General features: G+C 47.8%; 1 protein-coding gene across 1 annotated transcript in view; it reads right to left on the bottom strand.

The window, feature by feature from the left end:
* The window catches only part of ADRA1D (adrenoceptor alpha 1D), an 85,619-nt gene that overhangs the window by 33,468 nt on the left and 33,961 nt on the right, over positions 1-18,190 (bottom strand). Inside the window, exon 2 of the mRNA XM_080396822.1 lies at positions 16,477-18,100. Coding sequence (XP_080252948.1) covers positions 16,477-17,443 — 967 coding nt within the window. The 5' untranslated portion in view covers positions 17,444-18,100. The remainder of the gene's footprint in view (positions 1-16,476; positions 18,101-18,190) is intronic.

Here is an 18,190-nt window from a genome sequence, read left to right on the forward strand (position 1 = left end):
CTTTGGAAAGTCCCTTAGAAAGTAAAATGGCAGTGAAAAAGATGGACTTATGAAGTAAACCCTCTGGTGCAATCCTGAGCATGCACTTGGACATGGCAGGTAACATTCATTTATTCTTTTAGACATTATTCCTTGGACATCTCTGTGGTATGGCTCAGAATTCTGAGTCCAAACCTAGCGCTGACACAAAAGCCAGAGCACCAAGCTGCATAGGTTGCATGGTGGCAATCACATGGGACACGTGCCAACACAGTGCAAGTGGTTGCCTTCTCCATCTCTTCTCCAGGTGGACCTGCCACTACCGTTGTTACTAGCATCATCAGGATTACCAGAAAGCACTGCTTGCCCAGACACCCATTTGTTTGGTGCAGCTTCAAAAGTTTGAGTGTAACGTAGAAGACTGGTCTCCCAAAGTATCTAAACCATCAGTGATATTCTAAAGGGGAGTAAATCCACATGGACCAGTGGAGGAATATGGATGATAAAAAGGCAAAAGGGATTTCATTAGGTGGGATGAATTTTTGCTTGTTCAATGCAGCAAAAAGAGGCTACAGGGGAAGAAGACCTCTGACCAGCTTTCTGCCAGAAGGGTGAACACCAAGGAAAGATTATAGCTGCTTAAGGAAGAAGATGATATGGACACAAAACTAAATGATTGCAAATGGGGCACGGATATGTTCCCACTGCAAACAATCAAGTTTCTGAGTTGAATGCAATAAGATCCAAAATGGCCCTCCCAAAGGCACAGGCAGCAGAGGGTCAGAGGCTGGGACACACATGAAGCTCAAGTGATTTTGAACGGGATCAGGCAGTGACAGCTACTCCTTTTCCATGTGGTGACGGCTGCCTGTCATATTTGCCCATCAGAGCCACAGAGGGGTGCAGAGAGGAGGAGAGACAGGGAGAAGAAGAAGAGCTATGAAGGAAGTAGGTCCTTGAGGGACTGCCAATGCACTTGGTGGGATCATATTTCTGGCTACGTTGCTCTCCAATGGCTTATCTGGATTCTGCTGTGAGTCACCCAGTTCTGCTTTGAGCCGTAAATGCTTGGGTTTGGAGCAAATGATTTTTGTTCCATACATTAGACTGCTAATTTAATCATCTGCAGTTTCTCTAACTGCATGCTGATAGGTGTGCTGTGAGAAGACAGAGAAAGAAGGAACAGACCTTTTCCAGCTGAATGTGTGGAATAAATCCTGACAGGCTGATGGCCACATTCAATGTAAACAATCTTCACTCAGCCCCCAACCCCAGCTGCCTTTGACTCAAACAGCCTCGGACACTTGGGATAGTTTTGTTTTGAAGGCAAATACTTTCCCTTGCCCTGAAACTGCAGCAGGAAAATGAAACGGCCCATGTCCTGATTTCCCTGACCTTTGGGGGAAGTTCATGGATCTGTCCTGTAGAAGCCCAGTAGCCACACTGCCTGCTGGGGTCAGCAAGGGATGTTACTGAAGCCCAAGAAGAGTCTGTGCATCAGGTTTGTCATGTGGAGTGTTTCTGAGCCAGTTCTCACACCTCAGGACTAGCAGGTGGCCAGAGACCTAAAGCTGCGATGGGACAAGCTTCGTGCACACCACCACCCTATCCAACAGCTTTACTATCACTACATGTCCTAAATGGAGAGGCCAAACCTACCACTGGCAGGTAACTCCATGTTTTTCATCTATTTGGCCAGCTGGGTCCTACTTGCCTAGATAAATGTGCCAAGTGATGAAGCCTAATGGAGAAACAGGTAGGTCAGATGAGTAAAGTCACTTAGAAGACTCTTCCTCTCTATCTTTGCCAGTCAGCAAAGATTAAGCCCTTCTTTCAAAGACTTTTCCATATATTTCTTACTATTCTTGCACTGAAGCATTAGGTGAGCTCTTTAACGCTCGACAGCAATGTAAAGGAAGCCAGACTGATCCCTCATAGGCCATCTGACGAAGAAGTAGTCACCTCTTTATTTTTATTTTCAGGACACAGCTTCAGAATTAGCCTGTGGAAGGGTGCATCTGCCGGAAAGGTATTAACACAACAAGACACCAAACTTCAGGGCATGACCTACACTGCAGTTTATGGGATAGAGAAAGAAATATTTGTGTCGGCAGGTTAGCACAAGTATTTTCCACAATGGTGTCTGGTTTTCTTTTTAATTTCTTGGGAAGGCAATCCAGGGTACAATTCAAAGTAGACCCCGAGGTTGCCTACATGTCTGGTATCACTGGAGATAAATGCCCTGGGATTCCTCCTGATGTCTGGATGTCCCTCCAGAAGAGCACAGGGCTTCTCTAGGTCCTGTCTTGCAACCAAAAACCACATACAGTTCCTTCATCTATCTTAGGGGATCTTGGACAGCACGGGGCATATCTTAGGGAAGTAAATTGCAATCAAAGTCTGGTGAGCAATACAGCTCTCTAGACATGGGCAATAATGGGAGCTGAGACACCCAGCTCACATGCAGACCACCTACCTGTAGACAACTATACATAGAAGCCTTCACATGTGAATCTGGTCCTACCCCTCATCTCTTTGTCTACCTGCAAACCAGAAATTAGTATTTTATAAGAATTATTATATGCCTTGTTTACCAGAGTCATGGATGAGAGGGGAGGCACTGGTAAGGAGGTATTCAGGGAAGGGGACCCTGGGAGGATGATGGCCAAGGAGGTGATCAGATGCGATGGGAATTGGTGCCTTCTCCTCTGTTGCTTTCCTAGGACAGCAGCAGCTATCCACCAATACCCACACCACTATTTCCTGCTCCTTTGCCTGAATGCCAGCAAAACAGCAGTCTCCTTGCTTGCAGACACCACTGGGTGCTTTCCTGCCTCCCACATCCATCTGGATCCACTACTTTGAGCTCCTCTGGGCTAGAAATAGCGTTACTGTTTGTACAGCACCTGACACAAAAGGGGCTGAAGCACATGACTAATGGGCTTGTGCATCATTAAGGCTCTCAGACAGATCATCCTGCAGAGATCCCTGAAGTGCTGTAACCGTGTGGTGTCTCTGGAAGGGAAGCACAATGTGATTAATCCCAAATAGCTCTGTTTTGGCAAGGTAGAAGAAAGGAGAGATGCAAGGTTTGGAAAACTCTGTGCTTTACTGCTTCTTCCTCTGTCTCTGCATACTCATCGCTGAGCCAGGAGTACACGGAAAGCAAACCTGGTGACGTGAAGTCATTCTGTTTTGTTTCCCCAGATCCCCAGCCTGAGTGCAATGTTGAGGGAGGCAGACAAGCCCGTGGCTGGCCGCCAGCTCAGCTTCACAACGTATCCTCACAGCTTTCCAGATAATTCCTATGGAAGGGACCCTGGGAACAGAAATAGCCCATGGCTGAAAAACTTTCCTGGTGCAGTTTGACAAGTGTCTCCTAGAGAACTTGGCTTTAAGGCAGAGGTTCAAGAGCTGGAGGCTGCTATGCCCTTCCAAACTGGATTCCTGAAAACACAACTGGGGTGGGAATACACGTGTCAGGTCCCCTGCCCAGGACTCAGGTGAGAGTGGTCTCACCCAGGGCAAGAAATCCCATCACTGTCAGCTTCATCCGGTCACCTAGGGGCTTGAAAGTGGTGCTGAGTCCCTGGGTTTTAGGGCTGGTGCCCTCCACAATCCCTGTCTTTGTCCGTGGGCTGTTTCTCAGCAGTTTGTGAGGCTGGTCTGAGGAAATCTGCTGCTGGAAAACAGCCAGGGATGAGATGTGGCACGAGCCTACTGTGCGTTCACCTCCTTCCCTTGGGCCGTCCTGCGGTGGCAATGCCTGGCGCCAGACCATCCTCCTGCCACGGGGAGGGCTCCCATCCCTTTCCCAGTTAGCTTGCCCTAACCCCCTCTTGGCTCATTGACACAAGAAAAGAGCACCCTGCAGTGAAGGTATCCCTATTCCTCATTGCCTCTATACTACAATCATCAGGTTTTGGCTTAGGATATGAACTTCCCTCTAAACAAATTTCTTTGTTACCTTTTCCCCATCTCGATGCTTTGGCAAAGCTCTGCTCTGTGGCAGAAGACCTGGGCCAAGACCCAGGAGAGCCCTTCCAGCAAAGGCTGGGGCAGCCTTTCGTAGGGGGGGCTGTTCCCCGCTCAGTGCCTGCGTTAATTGATCCTTGCATGGTTGATCTCTTGCAGGGCTTCCTTATGTTCCCCACCCCACCCCCCATCATGGACATCTTTTTGGAGGATTTGCAGCCTGGCTTTTGTCTTGGGCTACTCAGCACTTGCAACCTTGCAACAGTCTTGCAGGGGAGGGCAGGTAGGAGTTCTTTAATTCAGGACATCAGGCGAGATAATGCCTGTGATTTGCTCTAGCCTTTGACTCGCTGGGGGAAACACAGATCCCATGAAGTGTGATAAATAAGCAAACTGCAGGACAGAAGATTCCAGGTCCTGAACCCAGGTGGCACCAACCACCTCATGTTCACAGTGCTCCAGGCACTCTTCTTGGGCAGATATGTGTTGGAGAGAGCTGGCTGGAGCCAGCCGAGTCCTTGCTGTCTCCTGCCCCTCTTCCTTTACTGAGTGCCATCATTGTTCCTACTGTGAGCAATGAGAAAGGTGGCTTGGAATTGTCTGGGGCAGGGATTTCCCCCAGCAGGAATCCCTTGCAGCTGGTGGTTTTTTTTCAGCTACTGGAGGGGATTAAAAAAAATGTTGCATTTCAGGGCGCCTTAACGACTGAGTTGCGAATTGTTTCAGGTTGGAAACTTCACAGGAGGAGGAAATGCCCTCTCTTTAGCGAGCTGGCAGCTGGTATTCTGCCACCAGAGCTGGTGGTTCTCTGGCTCGGCTCCAAATGCATTAGCTAAGGAGCCCTCTTAGAGAAAGACTATTCATTAGGGGTAGCTAAAAAGCCATATCCTGTTCCAGCCACTCCAGTAAATCCATCCCTGGTCTGATTGCACCCATAAATTACACTGTGGGGAGAAGTGGAGTCTTCTGTTTCCATGTGACAGCTTTATACAGCACCGAAACAGGGCAAGGATAGGCAGAAGTTGCTGATGTGTTAGCCATACTGGAGGGCTACCGTGTGACTACAGGTATGTTGGTGATACCTCAGTTTCCTTAGCCAAAAAGTGATGACAGTGTGGAAATAGATGGGTTATCTCCCTCCCTGGTGACATTTGTGTGTGTGTCCCTTCTTACTATTTAGTCCTTTGAGCTACAGAGCTGGCACTGCTGCGGGAAGCGTGTCCCCAATGCACATTGTGTGGGAAGATGTGAATGCTACCTCTGCCACTCAGGGAGGTTTCTTCACCAGCCCAGGCAGCAGATAGTTGATACAACAAATCAACTTCATTTGTTGTATACATTTTTTGTATATTTTGTTCATACAACAGAGAGTTCATTTTTGCCTTGCAGTGGCTGGAATTTGCTTTGGAGGAAGGAGGATGATGAGGATGTTTGGGGGTGTGTGTTCAGGTATAGGTGTGAATGGCTAAAAGGTCTTTGGATGGAAAGTGCTTGTAAAGGGAAAGCCTTCAGAAGGAAGAGCTCGTCACTGTGTTCCTAATGGCATTTTAAAGGAAGTATTTACAGCAAATAAGAATGGCAATTAACTGCCGAATCTGAAAGCAGCTCCCTTGTGAAAGCAGCCAGCTGCTGAACTTTAAGCTGAAGCTATTCCTCATGAACCACCTTCACTCCTAAATCCCCAAACCCTTTCAGCTGCAATGAACTTAAGAGCAGGTGAGTAAACAAAAACAAGACCGTAAAACATGTTTGGCTCTTGGAAACACTTTTGTCAGTTTGAGCATTAGGAGACAGAGCTGATGGTTCTGTTTTGGGGCTCTGCAAACCCTCTGTTGTGTGGTCACCTCAGGGAACCTCAAAGCTCTACCACCTCAGGGCTGCTGGAGATAAGAAGGGATCCCAGTCCAGCCTTCCTGGCACCTAGTTAGCCTCACCACACCCCAAGACTCCTGCCCTCCTTCCTCATCTCCTACTGTGCCTTCCAGATCTCCAACTACTTTCCTTGCCTCTCATCACAGATTTTGCATAGAAACAAGCTACCATCCATGAAGGGCTCCGCCATAGCTGTAGAGGGTTGCCTGTCTCTGACCCCATGGTCCCATTCAAGAGGTCCTATGTGAGGGAGAGATGAGTGCTGTCACATACTCCACAGAGATGACCTTGCCCACTGGGAGCTATCACCCAGCAGGTGCTCCATAGTAACCTGGTGGGTGAGAGGGCTGGACGGGTCCCGTATGTGAGGTCTGCCTGAAAGACTTGGATTACCTAAATCCTTTTTTGACAGGTTGCCAACAACTGGTATGTTATTGCAGACCTTTTTGCATTACAAATGGCTCAAAATAGTAATTAAGCCTCAGAGCCACTGAGACACCTTGTAAAATGTGGAGAAGACCCTGTGTTGATGTGGATGTGCAAGTCTCTAGAGAGGACTAGCCCTGAGTTATGTGGATGTGAGTCACTCTGCACTACTTTGCTGGTGAAAGTGCACAGTTTTCTTCCCATTTTTTCTTCTTCATTTTTCTAGTGGATATAGCCATAGCGGTAATCCTGATGTAGCACCTCCTGTGAAGAATGAAAAAGCAACACCTTGAACTTTACAGCATCCATCCTCCTCTAGGACCTCGCCCATCAGCAAAAGTCACCAATGCCTGCACCACCATTTAGCAGCCAATGCACAGAGGAAGAAAACCCTGGATGTCCTCAGAAGAACTCTTTTGGGTTGATGCATGCAACAGATGGTCCTTGATGACAACCCAAGCGAAAGCAAATGACAATCTCAGGGTTATGAGACCACACTTAGCCTTGCCTCCTTATCACATGACAAGGAAAGGAGGCAATTAGTTCACAACACAGAGCAGAAAACCACCTTTACAAAGCATTGTTAGTACCAGGCTTTCCTGGGAAAAGGTCTGCTCAGAGGGCAAACCTGATTCACGACTTCCAGAGGACCAACTCAACACAAGAAGTGTCAAGTTATTCTATAAGGAATGATGGAGAAAAAACACTGCTTTGTACCTTCAAAGCTAGATACCTTAGGCGGACTTCTAAACTTTGTGTGTAAAAAGATTAAGGAAAGGGACCAACCTGGGTTGGTCAAAAATGTCTAAACATCTATTAGTTGGAAAACTGGATTTTTCACTACACACATTTCATGCCAGAAGATCTTTTCAGCCTTGTTTTGCCCAAACACCAAAAAACCAAACCCTGAAATATTTTCTGTTGTCAATGACAATGTCATTTTTCTGAGAGTTGCAGTTCAGTTGCTTTCCCATTGCTTTTAACTTGTCTGGGGGATGGTATAACCTGTGATGCAACATTGACTAGCACTTGTTTCTTGGTTTAGTGGGAAACGTGGGCTATACCAGGAAATGCAGACTTCCAGAAGGATCACCATGTGAAGGGTGATAAGGGTAAGAGACAGGGAAAACATCTGTCCAATAGTGCCACGCACCATACAGAAGTATCCAGGGGTAGAACCATATTTTCCTGAACTGAATTTATGTGGAAAGAGAGATTTCAAAGAAAAATCCTATTTCCTCAGGTAGCTCCTGTCCCCATCAGCCACTTGAATTTAGGAGGTTATATTAAAGAGTAGCTGTCGCTGCAAGCACCACTCAAAATGCCACCAGTGTCCATGGAAAGATGATTGCTGAAAATGTGGTGCATCAGCCACAGCCTTTGCAACTGCTGTTTCTGGGCTTCAGCTGTTGTAAAAATGTATTTTCTCATACAGAGAACAAATATTTTAAGAGATTGTCACACACTTTACTTCGAAAGTGGGTTATGTGTTAAACATTGCCTTGTTTAACTCTACCACTGCTCTCTGCTGAACACACAAAACAATACCTTGCAGACAAAACACACACAACACTAGCTTGTATCCTATAGCATAAACCTGCTAAACGAACACTAAGGATGCTGCAAAGGACTCAAAAGATCAACAAGGTCACAGTGAAAATCACATTTGCGAAATTTTGGTTTCTTACATTTAAGGAGTTTAATTCCAGGTTCATGCTATGTTGCCCCTGCAGTGTCCCTGCCATGCCAGCTGTGAGGAAAGGTGGGCGCTCAGTTAAACAGCAGCTCAGCTGAGGTGTTCAGCATCTCCTCACTGGTCAGTATGTGACTCCACACTTCACAAACCCACAGAGCACAAACGGAGCTCCGCTCTGACAACAGAACTATTTGTTTCCTCATGGATATCTGAAGGTACTTAGCTCAGTTATGGCCAAACATTTTGCCAACAAATATATTCTTCTTTCCACAGCTCTTCAAGGAGAAAAAGATGCTTTAGAGCCATTTGACCATCCCATTTACAAAGCAATGCCAAAATATGCCTATGTTTTGAGTGTAGATTCCTATGCCTTTGGTGTCTTAAAGCGTAACTCCCATCAGCTCCAGCTCCAGCTAGAAGTGTTCTGGACTTTGGCAAAGCTAGTCCTGTATTGGGCTTCCAGCAAGATTCATCTCATCTAATTTAAATGTTTATTGTGTCCCTTGGAACTCGTGATCTTTGGCCTTCCCCAGAGAGGAGGAGACACTGGTGCTTTTGGAGTTTGACTCATCTGGCTGGTTTAGATAGAAATATTAGGATGAGGCAAACTGCAGCCTCAAAATACCTGTTTTTCATTGTTGGTTATGTAGAAAGCTGAAGAGCAATTGGCTGAAGACCCATCTACTATTGGCATCCAATGCCAGGGACTGTCTTTACACTGGAGAAGATGGGAGCAGTGTGTAACAGCAGTACAGGGGACCGCAGAGGAGCAGTCACGCCCATTACACACCATCAAGTCATTGCTCTCAAAAGCCCTCCCCCAGCAAGCTCCAGTCTTGCTAAGATGCCCATCCTCGACAACACCTCAGAAATGTGCTTTTTTTTTCACAGATGTTGGCCATATTGGGCCAGCTTTGTCTAATTCCCTGCCCTGACACAAAGCAACCCCCAACCCCAATGGAGCAGCATGCCAAGTTTTTGCTCTGACACATGGTATTCCCAGAGCTTTTTAAACTCAAGGTTGCCCCCATCACACTTCTTTTAGGAGCTGAATGCTGTGTTTTTTCCTGTCATCTTTGTCAGGTATGGCTATCTCATGGCGACTCGCATTTGGCAGAACAAATTCAGTCCGTTACAAAGATGCAGGATGGAAAACTTTACCTAATAGATAACAATTGAAACCAGCAACTGGGATTTTATTCCAGAAGGGTCTCATAATAGGTACTCTCAGCCCTACCTAGAACACAGCACAGCAAACACATCAAGTGATAATCCTGATTGGTCAATCGGAAGATAATTCAGGTTGCTTTCCCAAGGAAATAAACTCATTTTCTGAAGAGCCTTGAGCCAAGTGCTGTATGTACTCACTAAAGTGAGCACACTCCTAATTAAAACCCTACAGGTAGCACGAAGCCTTTCCTTGCTAACATGACACAGTTGCTAGTACCTGGTTCATGCTGTTTGCTGTGGCAAAACCCATTAAAAGAAATCTGGTAGCAAGAGATTAAGCAACCACCTTTCATAACCATACCAAAGAGCATCCCCGCCCCCCCCCCCCCCCCCCCCAATCTTCATTACATCTCATTAACCAGATTATTAGAATTTATGAGCAAATATTTATCCAAATATAAATTAATGATGATATTTCAAGCTAATTAAAAACTCCTTCCCAGAATATCCAGGACAAAGTTTTCTGTGTGCAAATATAATAAAACCCTCAGACCCGGCTTAATATAGATTCATTTAATGTTATATGGCGTATTTTGGTATTGGTTCCAAAACTCCTGTTGAGAGATTTTATAACATTTTGCCCACTGAATCACAGTAGTTTTAAGTTTTTCAAGATCTATTTTTTTCCTGTTTGTGGTACATCCATTATAGCAACTCCCTCCAGATGCGTCAAGACGCTGCAGTACAAAAACAGACATTTGGCTTTAAATAGTTTTATTTGGTTGGGCAGTGGGTGGACTGGAAGCAGAGTAATCCCGTACATAGGTCATGGGAGACCTGGGTCCTGTTCCCAGTCACTTCCATGGAACACCGCATTATTTTGGCCAGGCAGAGGCAAAGTGCGTGTTCAAACCTGGGTGCCCCAATGGTCATCTGAGGTCTCGAACGTAGCATCTTTTGTAACAGCAAAATTGTTCTAAACCTCTCCATCGGTCTCTGGCTTTCTGCACAAGGTAACGGGTAAGGAAGGAACCACATGCATTCACTTGGGCTCCAAATAATCATTTTCTGCTGGCTACCTCCAAACACATGTAGAACGTTTCCCTGTTCTGCAGCGTGGTGGCTTCTGCACTAGGGCACAAGGAGTGAATCAACACTGTCACATGCTTTAGCTACACAATTCACTCACAGGGTCACTACCCATGTGCCTACTTGTAATTCTCTCCTGCGTCCTTCTGCAGGATGTCAACATGTTCTCCCTGGAAAGAAACCCAGCTCCCAGGTTGCTTTTCCACAGTGTTATCTCTAGTCAGACACAACTAACGCAGATGACTCCCTGTGACATGCCGACCACATGCATCCCTGCTATCGTGCCCTAGGCATGACACTCTAGTAGGCTGTAGCACATCCCTAACGCTATTGCAGACCCTCTGAACTGGAAAAAGAGAAGCAGAAATCACATTTGAGGGCTGCTTAAGAAACAGTATGGTTTGCCCAGGAAAGAAATGGTTTTGCCCTCACTGCAATGCTTTAAGAACAATCTTGAAAAACAGGTCAGGAATGATTTGGGGCCAAGTGTTCTTTCCCTCAGAAAAGGAGATGGACTGGAAGACCCATCCATCCTTTACGATTTAATGAATTGATGCTAATTTGGCATAAGCCCATCTGATGGAAACATCCTGTGGTGCAAAGAAGACGAGAAGAATTTTGCCTCTTGCCTGGATGATGTCCAATAAATCAAACCAGAGCCTGGTACCTAGCTGCTTTTGAGACTCCGTGTCTGTGTCTGCTGGCATTTTTAATGAATGTATAGTTCCTGTGGACTAGGATCAATAGAGGACGTGTGGCAGATGGAATAGTTCATTGCCATTGCTCTTCTCCTAGTTAGATTTGATGCTCTGGGCCATAGCTAATTGTTTCAAAGCAGCTGACCATTCCTTTTCCATGCCAATTCTGCCACTTCCACCATAACTCAGAAAATTTCAGGACATACATGAGACTTCTCTGACAATCCAAGTAATTGAATGGCCTATCTTTCATTCCTCTTTTTAAATCACACTTTTGATTGGGTCCTCCTGTGCACAACACAACTAAATAAGTTTGGTTTTCTGTGGAATTGTGTCTCATGGTGGATTTTTAGTGGGTATTTTCTGATGTCTAACTAGTGGCTGTGCTTACTTTGCAACCTTCCTTCTGTGATGGAGAGTACGAAAGTTCCCACTCCTTTACCCATCTGCCCATTTTTATAGGAACTTTGTATACTGAGGACTTTTAGTACTTTCTCAGATGTAATTGAGATTGATGACACGATCCATCAAGTGGTGGGGAAAGGCTGACATGCACACAGGCTCAGGGCAATGACATAAGACCTTTTTGTCTTAGGAAAACATGCTAAATGCTCTTCTACCAGAATTAGATTCTCCACTTCTACCAGAACAGACTTGGTCTCATCTGAAATGTGTTTCTACCTATGTTATCTGCCCCATTGTTTATTTCACAAGTGACAGCACTGCTGTGCCTCTGTGAGCCTGCCTTCTGCAAAATGCTTTGTGAAAGGACTTCTGCCCTGTCAAAAAAAATTCTACAAGAATTATTATTTGTTTGTTTGTTTGTTTGAAGGAGACCTTTCTGAGCCTGGTTTGTGTAGCAGCTGCCTTTCCTTCCAGATGAAGGTAAAAAAGCTAGTACACTGTTTTTCTTAAAAGTATTAATAAAATATTTTTCTTATAAATCTTAAATAATACACTTTCTTAAAAATGTGTATTGGCTTCCACTGCAAACACAGGCAAGTCACCACCCCAAGGCAAACATAAGACCATGAACATGGAAGGTTTTGCTTACACTGAGGGATCCCTGAAGTCATTCCTTATCTGGGTAACCTGCTGCTGCTGGAGGGACAGCGTGAAGGGAGCCTGGGTTATGGCCTTCATCCATGTGTGGCACCAGCTCTGGGTGCTGCTGTGCCTTTCTCACACCAGTCTTGATTTCTAACCAAATCCAAAGGAAAACAAACATGGGAGCCCACCACCCAGACTAGACTATGCTTCTTAAAAACAAGGGACATTGAGATGTGTACATCACCATCCTGGGTGCTGGCCCTGACCCCAGGGGTTGGTTGTTTCCTCTTAAGATGCTTCTAGGATGGTGATGGAGAAGGCCTTTGCCTCCAATCCTGAGACGGGCCCATCTGGGGTCCCACATTGTCTTTGCACGCTCCCCAGCCACTGAAGAGTAGATGGGGAGCAGGGCTCCATCCCTCCTCCTATTATTTCCTTCCTCCTGGATCAGGTTTGAGGAAGCAGGTCACTACCTATCTGTAGGTGTTGTATAGGGGATTCTGGTTCCTGACCTGTTGCATAGCTGCCCACCTGCAAGGATGAAGCCAGCACCTAACTTCTAGGAGGGGTTTCCATTAGCAGAAGTGCCAGTGAAGCCTGAATGGTTGTGTGACTTAAGAGAGATTTTGTCTATTCTCTGTCTCTAATAAAAGATGGAGCTGACATAAGGCTCAGCTTTCTCTCACCCAGGCATCTTGCTTCTATTAAACTTAAAAAAAAAAATAATATTCAAACTAGGATAAACCCCACCTCTTTGCAAATAGCTGCAGTGCAGACACCATCAGCGGGTTTAGTTGCCCCTGGCTGCTTTTGTAGTCAGGGGAGGGGAAGAGACAGATTGACACTGCAATTCATCTCATCCTAAGGTGGATGTCCAAAACAGGTCATGTGAGTCACACCTTCTGGCACTCCCCTCAGAAGAATAAAGGGCACTCTGGGTGAATACGATGGATTGATCTTTTACTGATGTTGCTTAGAGAGGGAGATGGACCTTCAGAGGTCCCTTCCAACTAGCATCTTCATGATGCTGTAACTAGCTGAGATGAAGGCACAGGTGCCTGAGACAACCAAAGGGAGATGAATCCTGTCCTACAGAACACCCTTAAACTCCTGGTTCACATCTCTGAGAAGCCTCCAGTTACTGTTCTCTTGACAGGTCTTTGCTAAGGGAAGAGGAACCCTGGCATCAACCACACAACCACCACCCAGGATCCCCTAACAAAGCAGCTCAGTAGAGCTCTACCGCACACCCAGCAAAAGATACAACCCACGCAAGAGTTGTGTGGGTAATTAGGATTTCATCTCTTGTTGAACAACCAGCTGCTTAAAAAGTCTCATTAACCACAGAAACTGTTAATTGTGTTAAAACTCCTGGTGATGGCATCCTGTGCTTGGGGATGTGTATCACAAACACAGGAAGGAGCCACGTTACTCAGCTGATAAGTAGACTGTAGAGGTATTGGGAAGTCTGCACCAATTTAAAGAATAATCTGTAGATTATTCAAGCGTGGAGAAAACAGCTGACAGCATTTGGCACATGCATAGGTCCTGTTATTTAAAATTATTGGTTATTTTTGCTTCTCAACACTGTGGTGATATATATTGCTTCTGCGTAACTGATGAGGAAACTGTGTTGCAGAGAGTTGCAAGGACGTGTGCAGCCTCACATGGAGCCTGGTGACAGCCAGGACAGAAGTTTCTGATTGCTAAGCAAATACTAAGTAGAGCTGGGAGTGTTTTTTCAGCTGACAAATTTACTTATCCCTAAAAAGTATAACCAGACAGCAGTCAGTCAACAGCGTAAGTCAATGACAACTTCTTGCAAATTCATGTCAAATAGAAAAAAAGAAAAAAGTCAAAACACTTAAATATTTTCAGAAGGAAATAGAGCACTTATTTCATTTTAATGTGACAGTTCATTTGGAAACGTATCTGAGTACTCATTTGTTAATAGTGTTCCACTCAAATTGAAACAATAACTTTCACTTCAATTGAAAGTGAATTTTTTTTCCCATGAGTGTTTCATTTTCATTTAAAATGAGTATCAATATCATTTCCAGTTGCCCCCAATTTATTTATCCTAAGTTTGTCTAACAAGCAAATAAAAAAGCCATTCTACTTAATCATTTACGATCTTTTCAAGGAGAATTGGCCCTGGCATGTTGCAGTTTGTGGATTTAAAGTGAACCTTGCTGATTTCTCCGAGTTTCAGACATGTCTCCTGAGCTGTAAACTCAGAGATTAGATCTTGCAGGAGTTTCTGTTCTCCTTCTAGATAGCATTGAATGATTCTCAAATTTGAGTAGGAAATTGCAATTAATAAAAGGGGGGCTGAAATCAAAGGCAGCATATTTTGTCATCATAAAATAAATGAACTTTTGCTGTGTTTATATTATACATATAATACAGCAGGAAGTAAAGATCAAAGCCATGTTTATAAAGGACTTGGCAAGTTGTGTGCTTGGAGGAAGCAAATGGGATCATGGGAGGTACTTAAAGAATGAAGTTTGGGTTTTTAACTGGTGTAAATCAGTGTATCTCCCTTGACTTCACTGCAAGGGTGGTGATGCACGTCAGTGGAGAAGCTGGTTCAAGGGTTTCAAGGGAGGACAGAGAAGGTACAACAAAATAAAATATTTTTTGCTACTGAAAAGTATTTGCCTGCTGTTCGCTCTCTATTTCCAAGTACTGGGGATCACTCAGAGGAACAGGATCCCAACTCCCAGCTTCATGAGCTGCCAGGTGTAAAGGTTTGAATGAGGTTTGGAGCTGGTTTCTGCCCTGCTGATTGACGAGTATCAGATGGGGGCTCAGCCTTTGGGAACTGGCATCTTGCCAGCCCCACAATTCCTGAACTATTTATTTGCAGGCTACAAAAATCCCCCAATGCACCCGGTCAATTAAGGAGAAACTGAGGCACAGGCGGGCAGGATAATTCATCCTGGGTCTTGTAGTAAGAAAAGTTCACTGCAGCCTTTACTGCTCCCTGCCTGAGTTATACCACGCACTCCCAAGCTCACGCAGGATGAAAACTCTTCACAGCAGCAATTTCAGCCCTACAAAGTGCAGAGACAAACACACCAAATACCACCCGCACCCAGAGAGAGAGACTGAAGCAAAGAGGCACAAGACAGCAGCATGGTGAGACCACCCGAGGGACACCTCAGCTCCCAGCGCTTCTGGTGAATTATCCTGCTGAAGGGCAGGTGGGGACTGAGTGGCCTCAATTATGTGTCAGCCTTGGGCTCCAGCTGTTCCCAGGGGGGGACACAGTGCTGGAGGGAGATCAAAACCTCACCAGATCAAAATCTGTCCTGTGGTCACAATGCTGTTTCCACTGACTTGAGAGGCAGCTTCAAGCAAGAGGGTTTGAAAAATCCTGAGAAAAAGTGCAGAACTAGCTGTAGCGTTTCCCTGGCTGCAGGGTTAGTTGAAGCCAAGTGCCCAGTGGGCTGCGGGACACGTGGGTCCCACCCAGTAGATGGAGTGACAGACCTCTCTGCTTTGCTGAGCTCTGTGCAAAGGCCATCGTCAATATTCAGAGTTATTTTAATCTCTTTTTCTCCCCTTAGCTTTAGCTACACCGTTCCAGAAGCTTAATCAGGTGCCCTGAGCTGGGTGCCCATTGTTATGTGAGGTGGTGATAGGGAGCACTGGTTTTGCATGGCCACGGGTAGCACTGGTGCTGGAAGGGGACGTTGCTTTGGGCATCACCCTCCCTGGTGGGCTCTGTGCCCGCTCAGCCTCCTCTGCACGCAGAGGACTGCACCCGTTTCACCCGGGCAAACAACTTGCCAAAACTTTAGAGCACAACTCGTCAGACAACCCCAAATGAGCACCCAGTGACACGGGCACCGTGGCAGGGCTGGGAGCTGAGGGCTTGACTCCTGAAGGAGGGGGATCAGTCCTGGGAAATCACTGAGGACCATCACCCTTGTAGATATGACCTAGTCCTGCTCCAAGTCCCTGCACAACCATGGCATCCCGGGAAGTCTGCAAGACTTCTGCTTCAGACTCTGACACGCTCCTTGGGGGGGATGAAACCTCACTCATCTGCAATACCTTCTCCAGGTCACAACAGAAGTGGGAGCCCTGGCCCCACGGGGGCAGGTCCAGGTGCCCTTCCCCAAACTGGGAGGAAGGGATGCTGGGGGCGGGGACGGCAATGCTGTTTGGAAACCACTGTGCCATAATCACAGCCTGTTTGAAACAGAGTTGCTTCCTCCTTAGCCTGAACTTCATTAATTAAACTGCTGAATGTAGAATGAATTAATTAAACCAATCATTATCCTGCTATTTTATTCATTTGCTATTTACTTTGATTGATCATATGATTCTGATTAATAAATATTGAATAAATATTCATTAATTGAATTAATTAATCACTGGTTTATTCACCTATCAGTTACTTACTCCTCACCTCCAAGCAGGAGTTGTGTCCTGAAAGTTTGTCCCAAGAAGCAGTTCCCCAGGGGTTCGGCCACAAGCGGATGGGCTGGGATGGGGGACAGTGTCACTTACCAAAAGGCAGGATGAAGAAGAAGGGGAACCAGCAGAGGATGAAAACACCCACGACGATGGCGAGAGTCTTGGCTGCTTTTTTCTCACGGGAGAACTTGAGGAGTCGCACAGAGAGGGAGCTCCTGAAGTTGTGCCCCTTGCTCCTAGTGCTGGAGAGAGGCTCCTCTATTACGCTGCGGCAGTGGATGCGCAGTACCACCTCCATGGATTTATTCCTCTCCTTCTTGACCCCTGCTTCCAAGCTCCGTGTGGTGCGCCTGGCCACCACGTAGATCCTGAAGTACATCACCAGGATGACCATGAGGGGCAGGTAGAAGGAGAAGAGGGAGGAAAACAGGGCATAGCCCGGCTCTTCTGTGATGCTACAGATGCTCTCATCTGGCGGTGGTGGCTCCTTCCATCCCAGCAGTGGCCCAATGGAGATGACCATGGAGGAGAGCCAGACCACCACGAGGATGACCCCCGCCTTCCTCTCAGTCATGATTGTGGGGTACTTAAGGGAGTACTTGACACCAATGTACCTGTCCACAGAGATGATGCACAGGCTCATGATGGAGGCAGAGCAGCACAGCACGTCCACCGCTGCCCAGATGTTGCAGAAGATGCGCCCAAACACCCAGAAGCCTAGCACCTCCAAGGTGGCCGAGAAGGGCAGCACGGTGGTGCTGAGCAGCAGGTCGGCAATGGCCAGGTTGACAATGAAGTAGTTGGTGACTGTCTGCAGGTGCCGGTTGCAAGCCACCGAGAGGATGACGAGGATGTTCCCCACGATGGCCGAGAGGATGAAGACGGCCAGGAAGACCCCAACGCCCACCGCCTGCACATCCAAGGCGAAAGTCAGCGTGGTGCCGTTGCCTTGGGGGGTCTCCTCACCTTGCAGCCCCCAGGACCTGTTGGCACCGCTCTGGCCACCCTGTCCCGTCCGGTTCCCACTCAAGCTGCCATTGCTCAGCTCAGGGAAAGTCATTGTAGAGAAGGTCTGGGCTCCATGGAGGGCGAGGAGAAAGCGATGCCGAGGCGTAGCCCCCCCGGCATGATCCCTGCAGCCTGCTCCAGGACTCGCTCCGCACCTTGCTGCCCCGCTGGGTCCCCGCAGCCGGGGTGGAGGGATGGATGAATGGATGGGTAGGTGGGTGGGTGGTGGGTGGGGGGCAGCGGGATGCGCGGCTCCTCGCCCCCCCCCGCCCCCAGCCAGCCCGTTTCACGCCGGCCGGCTGCGCTGCCCCCCTCCCCACGCCCCGCTCCGGCTGCCGCTCAGCCCCGCCGCCGGCCCGCCCGGGGGGGCAGCGAGCTGGGTGCCCCCCCGCCGCCCTCGCATGCTCCGCGGGCCGCGCTGGGCAGCGGCCGGCAGCGCCCGGCGCCTCCGCTCCCTTCCCGCTCGCACCGAGAGCGCCGGGAGGGGCGAGGGAGGGAGGGGGGCCGGGCAGGGGGTGTGGGGACCCCGCGCGTCAGGTGCCGCCGGAGGAGGGGGGGAGGGCGGGCGGAGGAGGAGGAGGAGGAGGCGGTGGCAGCGCTGCGTGGCGGGACAAGGCGAGCCCCGGGCAGGGTGAAGCCGGCGGCAGCCCCGGCGGGGGGAGGCGAGATGGCGGGAGGGGGCAACACGCACTTGGGGGGCAGGCACCCACTGGTGGGGGGCAGGCACCCACTCGGGGAGGGGGCAGGCACCCACTCGGGGGGGGGCAGGCACCCACTCGGGGAGGGGGCAGGCACCCAC

The sequence above is a fragment of the Falco punctatus genome, assembly GCF_963210335.1.
Source record: "Falco punctatus genome assembly, chromosome: 1".
NCBI classification, from domain to species: domain Eukaryota; kingdom Metazoa; phylum Chordata; class Aves; order Falconiformes; family Falconidae; genus Falco; species Falco punctatus.